The sequence below is a fragment of the Pocillopora damicornis genome, chromosome 5 (assembly GCF_964200805.1).
Source record: "Pocillopora damicornis chromosome 5, jaPocDami1.2, whole genome shotgun sequence".
Lineage (NCBI taxonomy): Eukaryota > Metazoa > Cnidaria > Anthozoa > Scleractinia > Pocilloporidae > Pocillopora > Pocillopora damicornis.
In genome coordinates this window covers 11,821,329-11,839,034 of record NC_142674.1, presented here as the reverse complement: position 1 = coordinate 11,839,034, position 17,706 = coordinate 11,821,329, and the positions used below count along the sequence as shown (strand labels likewise).

Sequence of the window (17,706 nt, the reverse complement as noted above, 5' to 3'; positions counted from 1 at the left end):
TTGCATTGAAAAAATGCATTGTTGGTCAGTTTATCTATTCCCTAGGTGGACAATTTGGCGGAAAGTTTAATACTTCTCCTAAATAAATGGTTTCTCTTTATTAAAAAAAGGGCTGACTTAGGCCCAATCATCACTACTTTAAAAAAATTATATAAATAACCTTACTTCTAGAATTCAACTGTTCCAGAACTCAGGAAGCACGGCCTTGTAAATGTAAGTGGTTTCATCCATGAGGATAAAGTAAAAGACTGAACTAATTTCCTGTTTTAGAAATTGCAAAATGTTGCTCGACTGTCCTTTCATTAAATACCTCACTCTTCAAAACAACACTTTTTCTGCCAGAGTTTTATTATTTCCGATTAGATGCTATATTTACATTTTCTCTCGCAAAACGAAGGAAATTTTGTTCAGTCGTAAAACGAAAAGACTACCATTGCACCTGCTGCACGGCAGGCGCGATTTTGGCGAGCGAATGCTTAACACTCTTAGTATTTTCTTATCGCTGCCGTTTTTATTTTTACAACATCAGGGAGTTGGGGATGAGAAGAAACTTTTACGGAGGGCGACTGTTAAAAGAAAGGATAGAGGAGGGAATGGGGCATTAGTTATACATTAATCATTACTTTCCTTTTCAAAAATAAAGGTCCTCCTGAAATTAATTCTCGGCGAGAGAAGTCTGTCAAATTTAATTCAACCCTTCAAGTGGATTGTCTTGTGAGGGGTTTTCCTCAACCAGAGGTGAATTGGACAAGAGATGGAAAGTTACTTAATACCACGAACAAGCTCACCATTAAACAAGTGACTTATGGAGACGCTGGTCAATATACATGCAGTGCGGAGAACAGTGAAGGGAAAAGTGAAGCAGCTTTTCAGGTTACTGTTACAGGTAAATGTTAAATTACTTATTCTCTTCCAGTTACTCTTTTCGTTTTCGGTTTTTTTTTCTTTTTTTTTCACCTTTTTTGAACTGTGCTTCTTAATTCCACGTCCAGGTCCTCCTGAAATTAATCCTTGGCTCATCAATCAGTCGGTTACATACAATTCGCCTCTTCACTTCAATTGCTCTCTAAGCGGTTTCCCTCCATCTGAGGTACTCTGGACTAGGGATGGGATTAATATTGGCAAAAAGAACACTCTCACGATTCGTCAAGCGAGGTTTGAAGACTCTGGCGAATACACATGTAGCGCTAAAAACCCCACTGGAAGCAAGAAATCAACCTTTTGGATTGAAGTGAAAGGAGGTACAGTTCTCATTCATACAAGCGAAAAAGAGTTATGGTTCATGATTTTAACAAATGTTCAATTTCGTTACTGCAAAAATTCAAGAGTGAAGACAATGCTCATTTTGCGAATCAGATCTACGAGTTCAAACCACATAAAAGAGAAAATTGATTAAGGATAAAAATATATTTTAATGATGCTTTGATGACATTTAAAAAACGAGTTTAGATCAACCGGTAAATCAAACATAATGACAGAACTTAGAGAAAACGTAGATTCTAATTGGTCAAAAATCTATCGCCTATTATCGCGGTAAAACCATAGAAAACTGAAAAATTTTCCTGCCCAGCGAAACAACGCCATACTAAACGATATCCCAGATTTTAAGTCATCGAAAGCCTTTGGCTTAATGGAATAGAGGAGGAAGCTTTGAATGCCGCGATAAAAACTAAAAATTTATTTTCTTAACATTTATCAAGTTTTCTATTTAAAAAATTTAGTTTATTTAAGCTTTATATTTCGCTTTCGCTGCATCCTAACAGGAATTTGTGCATACTTTCATTGTATGAGCCAATGGAAAACCATTTGAAATGTTTTCCGAGGTTTCCACTTGAGATTCATGACTTCCTGCAGAGTTATCATGCCTACTTTGTTTATCATTTGAACGTTGGGTCTTACATTTATGCTGAAATTTTTATTTTAATTACTGAGCAGCACCCAAATCATGTCATTCGAGGTTTTATAAGTCCGAGAATAAAGGTGAGAACAGACTAGCACGGACTCCCCATATGGCTTTTGTGGTCGCGTCGCACTATAGCCTTCAAATTATATTTTTGCTCTTACGAGCGTGATTTTTCCTTTTTGTGAGAGATGATCGGAGGTTTTTTAAAGATTGCCTCCGGCAAGGGCTAAATCCAATGTTCCATCGATATCCGTTTTAAATTTTTAACTGCCGAGTGGTACGTTGTAACCTTTTGGCTTTTGTGTATGCGTAAGAGCCGATTGCCTAGAGGCAAAGTTGACCTCGACAGAGACATTTCTATGATGTTTTTTAGGTACCCTCTTGCTTTTAGGCGTTGTTTGAATTTTAAAAGGCACTGCTCTGATCTGATACTTCTTTCGGAGAGTTTGTTCTAAGCAATCTGATCGCTTGGCCTCCAATGAAACTATGTTTTACGCGCGATGGGTGGCACGAGGCGAAGTGCGTAAATTGGAAGGTCTAGGTCGGTTTGTAGTGGGTTTTGATGTCCAAGTTGGATTTTGCGAATCTCTCTCCTTCAAACACTGTGATATCGAGGAAGGTGATTTTGTTCTCTGATATTTCGGCCGTGAATTTGATAGTAGGTGGAAATAGTTAGCTCGTTTAATAAACTATCTACTTCTTCCCTGTTTTAATCCCAAAGGGAAAAAACGTCATCAATGTAACGTTTCTATTCTCTTGGTCTGGTTTCGCATTATTGGATTAATTTCATTTCAATTCCCCGCCATGGAAATATTAGCAAATGACATTGCCCATTTTCGTTTGGGCCAGGGAAGTTCCCCTCATTGAATTGAAACAAATTTTCTTTGAAAGATTAAGCCAAGCATTTCCCTGAGGTAGTGCGTTGGGATCGGTGCGTTATGGTCGTTGAGCTTTTCGTATGCTTCACATAGTATACTCGTTCCTTCTTCTTGAGGTATATTTGTGTACAAGCTAGAAACTTTCATTGATACTAGAATAGTATCTTTGCCTACCTTTGTTTTTTCAATGAAATTGAGAAAAGCAGTGGCATCCTTCAAATAGGATTGATGCAATTGCGCCATAGTCTGGGGTAGTGTCTCTTTTAAAGCCATAACCTCATTGCATGACAATTTATTTTTTGGCTTAGTTACAGTAATCTCTGCAAGTTGTGTTTTGACATTTTCCTAATGGCTCTCATGGGCAATAGAAGGCTGAACCGGTCGTATCTAGTTGGATTTAACATGAAACGGATGTGCTTCTTTGTTTTGTCCGTGAAAGATGTTTTGGAGGTGCATTCGTCTTGCAAATTGCAAATTGTTCAAAATCTTGCAAGAGTTGTTGTCTAATTTTACATTCGTTTGTCACGGGTGTTGGGATGAGGTTGAGACCTTTGATAGTAAGCTGACTTAACTTTTAGGAATGTTTCATTTGTCTCCATTTCTTTGGCTGAAAGTGTATATTTTAAAGTGTGTCTACGCCCTTTGTTTCTTATGCTTTTTGTTCTGCTTCCGCTGTTGTTAGAGCCAAATTTTTTAGAGTCAGAGAACATGTCATGTTACCGTTTCATTACTCGCGCATAATTACACCATATTCTAAAGTTCCCGTATCAACGCGTGCTCGGGGTGTGAATAAATTAGTTTATCATGGCTGCGCGTGTGTTTATTCTTCGTCAATCTAGAAAAGTATACTGCTTAACATGGTGTCAGGACCGGTTTTTACAGCGAGCCAGCTTCTCGTAGACACAACTGCACCACTAAATAGCTTCTTCGGCAACATCTCAAACCTTCACCAACATTTCACAATTGCACTATGCCGAAGCACGGAAAGTCTATCCTCGATGTACAAGCCGTGCGACCAAACCGTGACCATAACCGTTACTGGGAGACCAGATTTCATGATTAATGTTTACTCGAAGGTTACAGAAACCCCACTAAAAGTAGAATCACCGAGATTGAGGACCACTACATCGTCGCTAATAGACCCTTCGAGTTAGCAATTCCTTCACCTGAATGGGACACCTTGCACATCGAAATCACTTCCAAGATATCGAACGATGATGCTGGAAAACACCGCGTTTGGCTTAAAAAAATCAAAGAACATTGCGCTGGTGCATGTAGTTTGATGCAAGACCACTACCAAACCTCCATTTCAACGTAAGAAACCGCTGTACGTACTTCCGCCGGGCGATGATCGTTTGGCGTAAACGCGGAAGAATTTATGAGGGGCAAGTTTCTCTTCGGTCTCAACGAATCCTTCAGTCACTTCCGAGAAGATATGTTTTACAGAGATGGCCAACGGAAACCGGAGGATCCCCCTTTCACCCCGGCGTTCGTGGTGAGTCAAGTTATATCGTTTGAGGCGGCACAACGTACAAACAAGCTTTTGGCTAATTCCACCACAGAAGAACAAGCTCACTCTCCCACTTCCACGGCAGCGCACAAATTGGTCAAAAAACCTCCGGGCAGATCAAGACCTGGAACGTTCCTTAACAGATATTGCTTTTTCTGTGGCAGCAAGCAGCAACACTACCGTGACATATGCCCAGCTTCAGGCCAGACTTGCAGATGTTGTTACAAAGCTGATCACTTTGCAGGCTTCTGTCAACAAGTTGCCAAAGAGAACGGAGCCTCCAGACCTGCCTCCCATACACCTACCCCACAGGGTCCCAGACGGGAACACATGAGATTGGTGAAACAAGAAGAGCACTCCTACACCCTTCCCGAGGAAGGCATACAGTATTAGAACTGCTTCACCCTCTTAAGTGGGTGATCCCCTAACACTGGCGTCCCTACAACTGCCCCACCCTCTGACAAAGGCCATTTCGCAGCCTCTTGCAACACTCTTCTATCCTGCTACTTTTCCAGCATATCCTTGGCCAAAATTCTACCATCCAAAACTGTGATACCACCCTATGACAGTCTACCAACCAGATCCATTGGCCAACTTACCCTTCAACCCAGTAAAGGTTAATTCACGAGTAACCTCGCCTTCCCAGTCATTTTCACTGACCAACCAGTTTTACTCAGTACAGAGGCAAGCATAGCACTTGATGTGCTGACTATGCATGCGGACTTCATAAGGAAATGCTCCATAAGTAACCCTCCCCAGCCACTGCTGACTGAACCTGACAGCCATCAGGAATAAGCAGCTGGGGCCCCCTTTACCACCCCCGGATACGTCAATGCGAGTCTGGCCTACAATAAGGACTTGAACTCTGGAACTCATTTCCAAGAACTGAACCTCACTCTTTCAAGGTTTGGGCTTCCTCAGCCTACCCGTCGATCTCTACTTGGATCCAGATGTCAAACCCATTCATGCCCCCATCCAATGTGAACCCATTTAAAAGCTGGATGCAATCAGAGCGGCCCTGGATGCGTATGAAACCACTGGCCAGCTAGTAAAGGTATCTCAACCGAGAGCGAAAACCAACCCCCACCAAACCGGGAAAAATACGGAGCTGCTTAGACCCTTCTTAGACCCTTCTTAGACCCTTCTTAGACCCTCAATAAAGCTATTCGATGTCCAAAGTACATCATCTCCACCTTGGAAGAAAACATCCACTAGCTGCATGGAAGGAATAGATGTAAAGAGGCAAACCATCTCCTTGTCCTTAAGATCATCTCCTATTACCACAATGTTCACACCATGGGGTCGCTACAGATGGATTAGGCTACAATTAGTCATATCCTCTGCATCAAAAGAACGGCACCACCAAATTCATATGGTGCTTTATGCCCCCCTAAGCTTCGGTATTACTCACGGCATCTTAATCCCTGGCTGCAGCGTCAATAACATGGAAGCCAGAATCGACCACGACCGCAGCCTTATCGCCGTGCTTGAGGGATTTGAACAACATCATGTCAAGGTGAATGTCAATAAGATGAAATTCCTTATTTGCAAAGCCACTTTCATGAGCCATGTTACCACTACGGATGGCCTCCAGCCCAACCCTGTCACAGTTAAAGCTATGATCACCATGCCCACTCCAACCGAAAAGCAAGCAATGCGCCGATTCCCACGGGATATTAATTACCTGGCCAAATTCTGTTCCGAACTTAGCAGCGTCACCCAACTTCAATACAACCTCACCAAAGAGGACATGCCATTCCTGTGGTCAGCAAAGCACCAGCAAGCCTTTGATTCAGCAAAAGCCCTAGCCACCTCTGCAGCATGCCTGGCATACTTTGACGTAACTGCGCCACTGATCCTTCAAGTGGACGCCTCAGACTATGGCCAAGGAACTGCCCTCTTACAAACCATCAAACCACACAGTAGCAGCGCCCTTGACGAGTCTTCTCTACGACCCATTGCGTACTGCAAAAGGCCTAATCACTACCGAAGAGTGCTATACCTGGCCCTCACCAATACCACTCTCGAGTTATGTTTTTGCTCTCAGAAGCGTGTCTCGATAAGTTCATAGCAAACCCCTCGACATCGCGCCAAATACCAAATTAATGAGTTTACCTTAACCAAATGTTAACTTGAGCATTCGAAGTAATTATAGAGAAAGGTAGAAATAGAGACTGCACCACTGCCTTACATACTTTATTTGGGTAAATGATCCAAACATGTCTTCTATGGTTGTTTATCAAATGTTTTTGTTTAAAACTTTGTAAGTGGATGGTGGCTGGAGTGAGTGGAACTCCTGGAGTATCTGTACCAAGCCAGTTGGTGGTATACAAACCAGACAGAGAGAATGCGCCAATCCAGAACCAGCATATGGTGGGAAACACTGCGATGGGACCGGAGCACTGCTGAGAGAATGTAGCAACATGTCCAGTTGCCAAGAAGGTAACATACAAATTGCAGCTTTTCTGATTTCAGTGGATGAAAACTTCTTTGTTGAAACAAAAAAGAAAAAGTCCAGGAATAAAAGTTAGAATAAGAACAAATGAATGGAACTTCTGAGTTTTAACTTTAATCACATAATCATCTAGGCAAAGTATGTGAAATGCTCAAATTATTTAAAGTCAGGAGTTTATTATAAGTCAAAAATCCTTCATGAATGCACAAACTCTGTACCTATACGGAATTCACCATGCTTTTCTCTAAAGAAACAAAACAAATCTCCACTATCATTTGTACTACAATAGGTACTAAATTCTTGGCACAAGTTTTCGCTGATATTTGTAGTCGCTCTGTAAGAAGTCTGCACTCTATGCACAATGGTGATTACGAATTTCTTTTGGTTGTCTGTGAGCAATACCTTTCTAGTCAAGCCGGTAAAGCTATAACTATCATCTGCTGACAAGAAACATTTTTGACAATGCTAGGGCCTCAGTTTTGGCATTGACCAGCTGGCAAAGAAAATCATTTTAGCTAAACAGGAAATTCTTCCACCATAAACTGAAAAGAAATCTTCCAGCAATGCAAGGGCTACTGTTACTAGGTAATTATATGGCGACATCATCGACACAAGAATTTACCTAAGCTTAATTAGTCCACGTTGTTTACTGTTATCCTTATTTATCTATTGTTTTTTTTAATATTTGAAGAATTTCCCTTGCGATTTGAAACAGAGAAGAACCCATCTGTCGGTACAATGAAGATATTCTCAAACAGCAGTTGGCAAAAGCTTTGTACCAGTCAATGGGATGAAGCAGATGAAAATTCAACCTGCATGGCCATGGGCTACTATGAAAACGGCGTCTTTGCTAATTACACATGGTACGCAGAACGTGGCAATGCTTCAGAGATGTCCACCGACTACAACTGTACCATTCCGACCAGATGTCAAAACAACTTGGAAAATAAACAACAAATTTGCAAAGGTAATAATGAATTGCACTCATTTAATATCCGCATGATCTCCAAAGATGGTAACTTAATGGATTTACTCACACTCCGGAGATTAAAACTTTCCCGAGATCAATGATTGCTTATCTTCGGGTATCTTTAGGTTCTAAAAAGGTATGTATCGCTAAAAATCTGGCGGGTTTGTTTACACCCTTAGACGATTATAGTTGAATTGCTGCCGAAAGAAGAACCTAACTGCGCAGTTATGCATTTCGGTTTCATGAACTTCACAACCTCTAAACCCTTCACTAAGTTTCCTTAAAACTTTTACATCCTTCTAGTTTCCTTTTTTCTTTCTCTTTCGTGCAACTAATTTTCACCCTACTTCTACTTAACTAAATGCCTTTTTCTTGATAATTGCATTAGAAATGCTTTAAAAAATGACGTTCTAATTTAAAATGTAAATCATCCTATTGTGTTCTCCGAAAGGAAACGCTTTTAGGCTAAGAAGACACGTCTTGAATGTTCCAACATTTTTTTTAAAAAAATCTTGTTTCACAATTTAAAGCACAGTCACGAAGCAATGTAAAAGAGGTTCGTCGTAAAACATCGCTGCAAGGAAACTATATAAATGTAGTGAACTACATCGGACAAAGAACGATACATCCAACGTACGAATACTGAATAATTTACACCCAGAATTTCCCTAAAACTAAACACTTAGACTGGCATGAACTATTTATCCTTTCGTGATTTAAAGGCATTCTTGATTCTTGATAACCAATATTTTCCATCTTAATGGATTAAAATTTTTGTAATTCCATAAGTTCCTGTTCGCTTGAATGGCGCAAATATGGAGTATGGAGGAAGAGTGGAAGTGTTTTACAAGGGGAAATGGGCAAAGATATGTAGGAATAAATGGGACTTTGATGATGTCAAAGTTATTTGTCGTCAACTTGGCTTTGAAGAGGCTTTAGCGGAATTTATTGGGTCAGACATAAAGGCTGAGGGAATACCTTTTGCAATGTCCGATGTCTCTTGCACTGGAGAGGAGTTTGAACTTGCATCATGCGATCGCATCGATGGAAAGTTAAATATTCCACCTCAATGTCAAGCGGATAAGGAGGGTTCTCAAGCATTGTGTCAACTAAGTAAGCAACTAAATTTTTAGGTCTGATTAGTTATTCTGATTTTCGTGATTGTCTTTCTTCTTCCCACTGACCTTCTAAAGTAGAGGGTTAGGGTTAAGGATGACATGACTTGGTTTAAGGGTAACATGAGTCGACTTAAAATGACTTAGATGATTTTGATTTAATCAACCGAGTTGATAATGTAAATTTGCTCCCGTAAAGAGTTTCAAAGCTAAATTTAGAGCGTTAGCCCTTCGTCATGGCGGGTGTTATACTCCCCCACCGACGCAACGCCACAGTTTCTTTAAGAACTTACCCTCCTTATAGTTGATTCAACTTGGTCTTGAAGTGAAATGATGTTAGCTAAGGTGTACATGACTTTCATGAAGGTGATATGACTGCTCATAAGATCACCTGACTTCAGTTAAGGGTTACCTAATGGCTAACATGATTTTGTTTGGAGTATTGTAACTTAGTTTAAAATACGACATTGTTAAAAACATTTCTCAATTTAAGCTTTAGCACAGGTAAATATATTCAACTTTCCTATCTCTTCTTGTAGTGTTAAGTACAAAAAATTTGATTTATTTGGATAAAATCTTCTCAACTGTACTATTTTTTTTGCAGAAAACAAGAAAGTTTTTAAAAGAGATGAACTCTATTTTGATATTGGTAGCGGAGAAAAGCTTCACTGTTCTATACACAATAAAACCAATCATGCTAGGTGGGTCATTAATAGGCAAAAGCTTGAAATAACAAACTCTACTTCTGAAAGGATCAGGGCTGAAGACAATGGTGATCTGCTCATTGATGACGTGCAGCTATCTGATGGAGGAATATATGAATGCCAGAGATTGGAATATGTTCAATATTACATTGTCTACATAAATGGTATGAAAACACATCTTTTTATCATGTAGAAATAGGCTTAACATGCAGGACAATGTCATGTAAAATAAGTGCACTTCTGACCTTTCAACAGTATAGCTACGATATTAGTGCTTTTCATTACTGCTTTCAACAGCAAGATTTACTGAGAAGATGTTGGACCGACAAACCTTTATTGCGGGCACTTCTGGCACTATAAGCTGTAGTGGAGATGGAAGACCAAGTCCACATATTTCTTGGAGTAAGAAAGGAAGAAAGTCCTTAGACCCGAAACGATTCACTCAAGTATCCAACGGCAGCCTGCGTATTAGTTATGTAAAGCCTGAAGACGATGGAACATTCACCTGTACTATGAAACAAACTAAAGGACCAAAGAGGGTCACAAGCAAAGATAAATCCATACGAGTGAGAGTTATAAGTGAGTGACCAATGAGATAATGTATAGAAAGTCATAAAGTCAGTTCTTCAAATGTGATTAATTTAATTTACTCAATTTTAAAAACCTTTTCGCTTTTCATATCCGCAGCCATGTGAGGCGACATTTTATCTTATCTTATGTTTGTTGATTACAGTTGTTTGAAAGTAGGGTGTCATGTTGAAAAAATTATACTTAAGTTATTTGTCAACAATGTAGTTTCCTCGTCATAACTCAAAGTAAGTGCCCTTTGATGAAGCTTATAGTTTCTTTTCAAACTGGTAATCTGCTTAAAACGACTTCGGTTGGTCATGGTGACAAATTCCCTTTCTGAATGCAGTATAATCGTTTGTCTCGCCATTTAGTTACTTTGGATGTGGATGGCGACTTTTTGACTGCATATTGTGTCTTCTTCGTGCTATAAGGTCGGTAGATATGCATGACCTTATGAAATACTCTGTTTGACTGTGATTTGCTGGAATCCCACATAGGCCTTGACTGGCACACTTTGACCAAATGTTCTTCCGGAGTCTACCGTCGCAAAGTTATTATGTTTTGTGTTTCCTGTGGTCAGCATCCATGTTTCTGGAATGTCTAACCCAATGTCCAATTCATGTTGTAACATGCGAAGTCCTATGTGAATGGCCTCTTTTACCCTGCGTGTATAATAATAGGATCACAATCAATGTACTCTACTTCAGTCCAGAGCAGGTGGCTTCCAGCTATCTTCTGAAACTGCAGAGGCATTTTTCTTAGCATGTCGTTTCTCGATCTGCCATATTACTTGTTTAACCTTACTTTCATAGGTCTGCCTGTTTCGCTGATGTAAACTTTGCCTTACTCACAGGGAATCCTTTAAACTTCGGGCTCTTGTTTTAAAGATGCAGTGCCATGGATGGCGAGTGTGCTGTTACTATTTGTAACATCAGTGAAGTGAATGGAATGCTTTCGCTTCTTCAAATGCTGTAGCAAGCTATCAGCGTTTTCGCAAACCAAGATTGCAGGATGATAAGGTTATCGATTGCTCCCATAACTCTCTATGTGGAGATTAGCAACAACAGCGGAGACCATACTCCCCATGGCTGCGCCTTCTGCCTTTCGTAAACTGGTCCGAGATAATAGGAGTATGTAGACCTCAATACGAAGTAAAGGTCCGCGATCGGACAATCGATTATACTTCATATCAAGCGCCAGTATCACTGTAAATTGCTCATTTAGTTAAGGCGTCTGATGTGTTCAGTGTAAATGATATTGGAATACCTCCGATTTTCCGAGGACATGTTATTTTATTTACCTCCTAGTTCGACCAAAAGTGGATATTTCTGGAGCAAGCAATCTCATCATAGAAGGAAACAGTGTGAACTTGACGTGTAAAGTTGTGGAGGGTCGGCCTGAACCACAGATCACCTGGCTCAAGAATAATACATTGCACAGACAGAGTTTGTCTCTCTTCTTTTCTGAGATAACAAAGGGGGATGAAGGGCGGTACACTTGTAAGGCAGAGAATGCAGCAGGCTTTGACACCAAAGAAATTGACATTTCTGTAAAAGGTGTGTTCGTCAAGTGTACAGTATTTCTTTACACAACTTGATTAGTTATTTATTGCGAAGAACTGGAAAGTCTTTACACTTGTTCTTTTGTTCCTGCTCTAAAAATATGATGGTTTCATGGCTAAGCTAGTAATATAGCCTGACTAACATGGTTTTTGGAAGCATTTGTTTGAAATGATCACAAAATGGTGCATCGATTTCTTCTTTTTTAAATTGTTATTTATTAGTTTTTTATATTTATTATTTCTTATTTTTGCGGGTGGAGGGAGGGGGGGAGGCTTATAATTTTGTAATTTGTATTTATATGCTTACTTTGCAGTTCCACCCCGTGTTAGTGATGAGTTAAGAAATTTCATCATTGCATTTAATTCCACATTTACAAAAGAGTGTTATTTGAGAGGTGACCCACAAGTATATGTCAACTGGACCAAGGATGGAGTGCTACTTAATAAAACCAACACCCTAGTTATTAGACAAGCGAAGTTTAAAGATAAAGGCTTTTATGAATGTACTGCTAAGAATGATTATGGAAACGCAAACTCTTCCTTCTGGATTGATGTCACAGGTAAACTCTATGTTGTAGTTTATGTCATTTATCAAACTTGTAACTTACCAAAGCGTATGTTTTTTAAGCTTAAGCAAAATTTAAATAGACCTATTTTTTTCTCTCTTTTCATCCATTTCCTTTAAAAATATCGACGACCAAGGAACTAAGGAGTCATGATCTTATGATACATTTTCATAGGTGTTAAAGGTAGTTCATCAACTTGGCTTTGAATGTATCATTACCTAAATATTAAGGATTGAAGTTGGAGAGAGATTTTAAAGGAAAATTCATATCACTTGTTTTAAATTATCAACATTAGTACTCTTTTTTTCCTAGAAAAGGGTACCTGATCACGTAGAGTTGATTCTGGCTTACACACACCCAGATTGTAAATGAAGCTAAATCCGTGACCAATTGAAAATCCTGTGATCCACTCCAATGTTTTTATCCCTAAACTAATGTTAAAACGCACAATCTGGATACGTCAAATGACGGATTTCCTATCTTTTTACATTACAGAATGCATATGTTATTTAACAAATAGAGAAGCCTTGACTGTGCTCTGTTCGGTTATAAAGCACGCAGGAAGCAGCTAGAGCACGAAAGAAGTGTAAGGAGAAACACGAGACGTAGTCGAGTGTTTCTTCCCACTTCTTGAGTGCTCTAGCCGCTTCCTAAGTGCTTTATAACAGAACAGAGCACAGTCAAGGCTTCTCTATTTGTTTATAATAAAGAATCGGTTAAATTACCCAAGCATTACTTTCAATTTTCAAAACAAACTTTATTTCCAAAGCGAACAACAATGTCGTCAGCATGCTCTATACTCTCATAAAGCACGCTACAATAAGCCAATAAGAATCCTTGTTAGAATGGTTCAAATAATCTGATTGGCTGTACAAGACTACAGCTGTCAAAAGTGTCAAACCATCAAAGTTCAAAAACTATCAAAGTTCACATTCTACGATAGTTTACAAACTAAAATAGTTCGGCAAGTCGAATTTAACACTTTTGCCTGAAGTTTTTAAGTCTCTAATACAGAATCTTGAAGTGAAATGTTCAGTGAACTTCAGCCGAATTATGGCTCATAAAAACACGCGAGTTTTTTCACATGACAAGGTCGAAAACAAACTGTTCAAGGCGAGTATTTTTTGAATGAACGACAGCCGAATTCACCGGAACATGAAGATCGCTCGTGATGGCAGCGCCGCAAAACTCGGCTGCGGTGACTGATGTGACTTTCCACTCAACGTATCGGAAAGGATATCAGAGCAAGCTCTTATTTTTTCACTCGAAGGGTGGCTGATGTAGTTTCTGAGGCTTGCTTTACTGTGATGACCGGAGATCGCCATTATGAGCGAGCCGCGATGAACTTAGTATGATCATATTCGCTCAGACACCGTCATGATTAGTATGAATTTTAACAATTATGCCAGTTTTTTTATATTTTTCATCATTTCTGTTTTGTTCTGTTTTGTTTTTGAACACTGAACTTTATATACTTTTCGAATGTTAGCTGTTTTATTTTTATTACCGTACATAAGCTTGCAAATTTAACTGAGCGTGAAAATCTTTAAAACTCGGAATGTTATTTTGTTTTTCCTTTTGAGGATTTTCGTATCTGCTCACGTTTTAATAACGTAAATTACGGCGCCTAGTATGTTTACAAACCTTTGTTTGATTCTTCTGTTGCTACTTGCCGGCTCGCTTCAGTTCCGAAATTTCACTTTCAATTATCGGAAAAAAGCTAAAAAGAAGTCCCGGAAAAGCTCGAACACAGTACAATTGGCAGATGGTGTGACAGCTGTAGCTACGCTCTATGCTCTATACTCTCATAGAGCACGCTCTTTCAACCAATGACAGCGCGTTATATCCGAACTTTATTATGAATATGTATATGTATATTGTTAAAAGATGAAACTGATATTCATTGAACATATATGTTTTAACATCACACTCAACAACCAAAAAGAAACGGATGAATGTTACTGAGACACATGGGACAACTTAAGGCTAAACAATATATTTTTATGCTGAACGAGAAGAAAACCTTTCGAAAAAATTGACCTTAGTCAAAAATAGGCTTGAACATCACTTTTTTTGTTTTGATGTTTTGTTGTTGTTGTTTCGTCGTTTTATCAAAGGTTGGTTAAATGGGGTTAAAATGGACTATGCAAACCTTATTAATTTTGGGGTTTTTTTAATTCAAGTATCTCCCCAGATTATAGAACCTCCGATCAACCAGTCTGTTACGGAAGGAAACTCTGTGAACTTCAGTTGTCGAGCCTCAGGTGTGCCAACACCAACATTAGTCTGGGTTTTTAATGATGCTGAGCTGCCATTTGGTATAAATCGCGATGGAGTATCATTCCTGGAATTTTTAAGCGTCACAAAAGGGATGGAAGGGTCTTACAAGTGTATAGCGGAAAATACAGCAAATACAACTAGTTCCTCTGCAACACTGCGTGTTTACGGTAAGTTTAATGATAATGACGATGACGATGACGATGGCCATGACGATTGCGATGACGCTCACGCTGCCGTTGACCGTGATGATGATGCCGACGATGACCATGGCGATGACGACGATGTGACGCTGACACTGAACTGCTGCTGACGGTGAGGGTGACAAAGGTGGACCACGATTTTAATCAATTGCTTTTTTCTTAACGTAGGGAAAGCCTCTGCTCAAGTTGCTACAAATCAGTATCCAGCACTCACAGCAGGTGACAACCTCACTTTGACCTGCATTGTCAACGAAGAAACAATAAATGTAACTTGGAAAAAAGATGGAGACTCACCACCCAAAAGAGCAAAGATTCATACACGGTTCGATAACAAAAAGAGTGAACTTGCAATAACTGAAGTTGTGAAGGAAGACAGTGGTGTGTATTCTTGTGAGGCACGTAATAAGCTCGGTTTTGTTGCCCGTTCCTTTGTAAAAATAAACGTCATAGGTAAGTTGGTGTTACCGCTGTGTCTTAAAAAAAATACAACCATACTGATTATTTATTGTATATCCAAATAGATTAAAACTGTCAATCAGTGAAAGACGAAACAATAAGGGTCACCTGATCCAATTACATGAAATTACCTTACATCGCTCTATGAACTTCAGGTATTTCATTTCAAAGAATGGGTGTCAATCACACGTTAAATAATAGACAAAGCTATTCCAAACAACGACGGAAAATGAAGCAAATAGAACTAGTTCCTCTGCAACACTGCGTGTTTACGGTAAGTTTAATGATAATGACGATAACGATGACGATTACCGTGACGCTGACGCTAACCGTGATGATGACGCCGACAATAACCATGGCGATGACGATGATGTGACGCTGACACTGAACTGCTGCTGACGGTGAGGGTGAAAAAAAGTGGACCACGATTTTTATTAATTGCCTTTTTCTTAACGTAGGGAAAGCCTCTGCCCAAGTTGTTACAGATCAGTATCCAGCACTCACAGCAGGTGACAATCTTACATTGACCTGCATCGTCAACGAAGAAACAATAAATGTAACTTGGAAAAAAGATGGAGACACACCACCCGAAAGAGCAAAAATTGATACACGATGCGATAACAAAAAGAGTGAACTTGCAACAACTGAAGTTGTGAAGGAGGACAGTGGTGTGTATTCTTGTGAGGCACGGAACAAGCTCGGTTTTGTTGCCCGTTCCTCTGTAAAAATAAACGTCATAGGTAAGTTGGTGTTACCGTTTGTCTTAAAAAAATACAACTTTACTAATTAAAAAATATATTTTCAAATAGAAGAAAACTGTTTATCAGTTAAAGACGAAACAAATATGGGTCATCACCATGGTTATCATCGGCGTCATAATCACCGTCAGCGTCATCGTCATCGTCCTCGTTATCGTCATTATCATCAAACTTACCGTAAACACGCAGTGTTGCAGAGGAACTAGTTGTATTTGCTTTATTTTCTGTTGTTGTTTGGAATAGCTTTGCCCATTACTTAACTCGTGATTGACACCCTCTCTTTGAAACGAAATACCTGAAGTTCATAGAGCGATGCAAGGTTATTTCATGTAAATGGTTACATGAAATAACCTTACATCGCTCTATGAACTTCAGGTATTTCGTTTCAAAGAGAAGGTGTCAATCACGAGTTAAGTAATGAGCAAAGCACTGCGTGTTTACGGTAAGTTTAATGATAATGACGATGACGATGACGATGGCCATGACGATTGCCATGACGCTGACGCTGCCGTTGACCGTGATGATGATGCCGCCGATAACCATGGCGATGACGACGATGTGACGCTGACACTGAACTGCCGCTGACGGCGAGGGTGACAAATGTGGACCACGATTTTAATCTATTGCCTTTTTCTTAACGTAGGAAAAGCCTCTGCTCAAGTTGTTCCAGGTAAGTATCCAGCACTCACAGCAGGTGACAATCTCACTTTGACCTGCATCGTCAACGAAGAAACAATAAATGTGACTTGGAAAAAAGATGGAGACTCACCACCCGAAAGAGCAAAGATTCATACACGATTCGATGAAAAAATGAGTGAACTTGCTATAACTGAAGTTGTGAAAGAGGACAGTGGTGTGTATTCTTGTGAGGCACGTAACAAGCTCGGTTTTGTTGCCCGTTCCTTTGTAAAAATAAACGTCATAGGTAAGTTGGTGTTACCATTGTGTCTTAAGAAAATACAACTTTACTAATTAAGAAATATATTTTCAAATAGAAGAAAACTGTTTATCAGTTAAAGACGAAACAAATATAGGTCACCTGACCCATTTACATGAAATAACCTTACATCGCTCTATGAACTTCAGGTATTTCCTTTCAAAGAGCAGGTGTCAATCACGAGTTAAATAATGGGCAAAGCTATTTCAAACAACTTGAATTTTATTAGTACTTTTACTACCGTCGAGATTTGTCTAATGGTCATTTATCTACCTTACAAATTTAGCTAAGCAAGTGCAAAGTTTCAACACTTTATGGTATTACATTGGCGGATCAGTGGCGGCAGCGATTGTCATTTCGCTAATTTCCTGGTATTTCTGCAAGCGTCGAAGGACAGGTGACGTCCATTTTTCTGCGTTATTTCAGATTGCTTTGGCTGAAAGTAAAAGAAGGAAATGTTTAAACTTATTAAATATGTCTACTGGGGGGATGGGGAACACTGAGCTACGAGTCTAAGAGAAGAGATATTTTTAAAAGAATTACTCGCGTGCGGCCCAAAATTGCTAATTGCAGAGTTTTTTCACATTTGTATATGTATTGATAATAATTTAAATTCAGCAAATATCACGTCACTCCTAATTTGTGCAGATTCAAATTTCCTGCCACTACACAGAATTTTTATTAGAATATTTGATTTAATAAATTGATGCAAAGTTTTTCCTTCTTTATCTCCTTTAATTCATTATTTGGAATTGCAGCTATGGCTCTGTAAGTCAACTACTTTACCTTTCATTCATCAAATTCATCGGGAAAAAAATCCCCCATTGCATGATGACGATAACA

General features: G+C 39.3%; 1 protein-coding gene across 1 annotated transcript; it reads left to right on the top strand.

The window, feature by feature from the left end:
- The first annotated feature begins 689 nt into the window (after positions 1–689).
- On the top strand, positions 690–16,915 carry LOC149045261 (hemicentin-2-like). The gene is made up of 11 exons (XM_089208173.1): positions 690–1,241; positions 6,560–6,733; positions 7,438–7,713; positions 8,506–8,829; positions 9,436–9,699; positions 9,833–10,114; positions 11,413–11,604; positions 14,416–14,679; positions 14,881–15,162; positions 15,627–15,908; positions 16,570–16,915. Exons 1-11 carry the CDS (start codon positions 806–808, stop codon positions 16,896–16,898), a joined length of 3,105 nt encoding a protein of 1,034 aa, XP_089064299.1. The 5' UTR covers positions 690–805; the 3' UTR covers positions 16,899–16,915.
- Positions 16,916–17,706: the final 791 nt, after the last annotated feature.

Bases quoted from the DNA above. Each gene is read 5' to 3' on its own strand.
- LOC149045261 (XM_089208173.1), top strand. From the start codon at position 806: ATGGAGACGCTGGTCAATATACATGCAGTGCGGAGAACAGTGAAGGGA. The intron at 1,242-6,559 runs GTACAGTTCTCA...AAACTTTGTAAG, and splicing joins TTGGATTGAAGTGAAAGGAG to TGGATGGTGGCTGGAGTGAG. The intron at 15,163-15,626 runs GTAAGTTGGTGT...TTCTTAACGTAG, and splicing joins TGTAAAAATAAACGTCATAG to GGAAAGCCTCTGCCCAAGTT.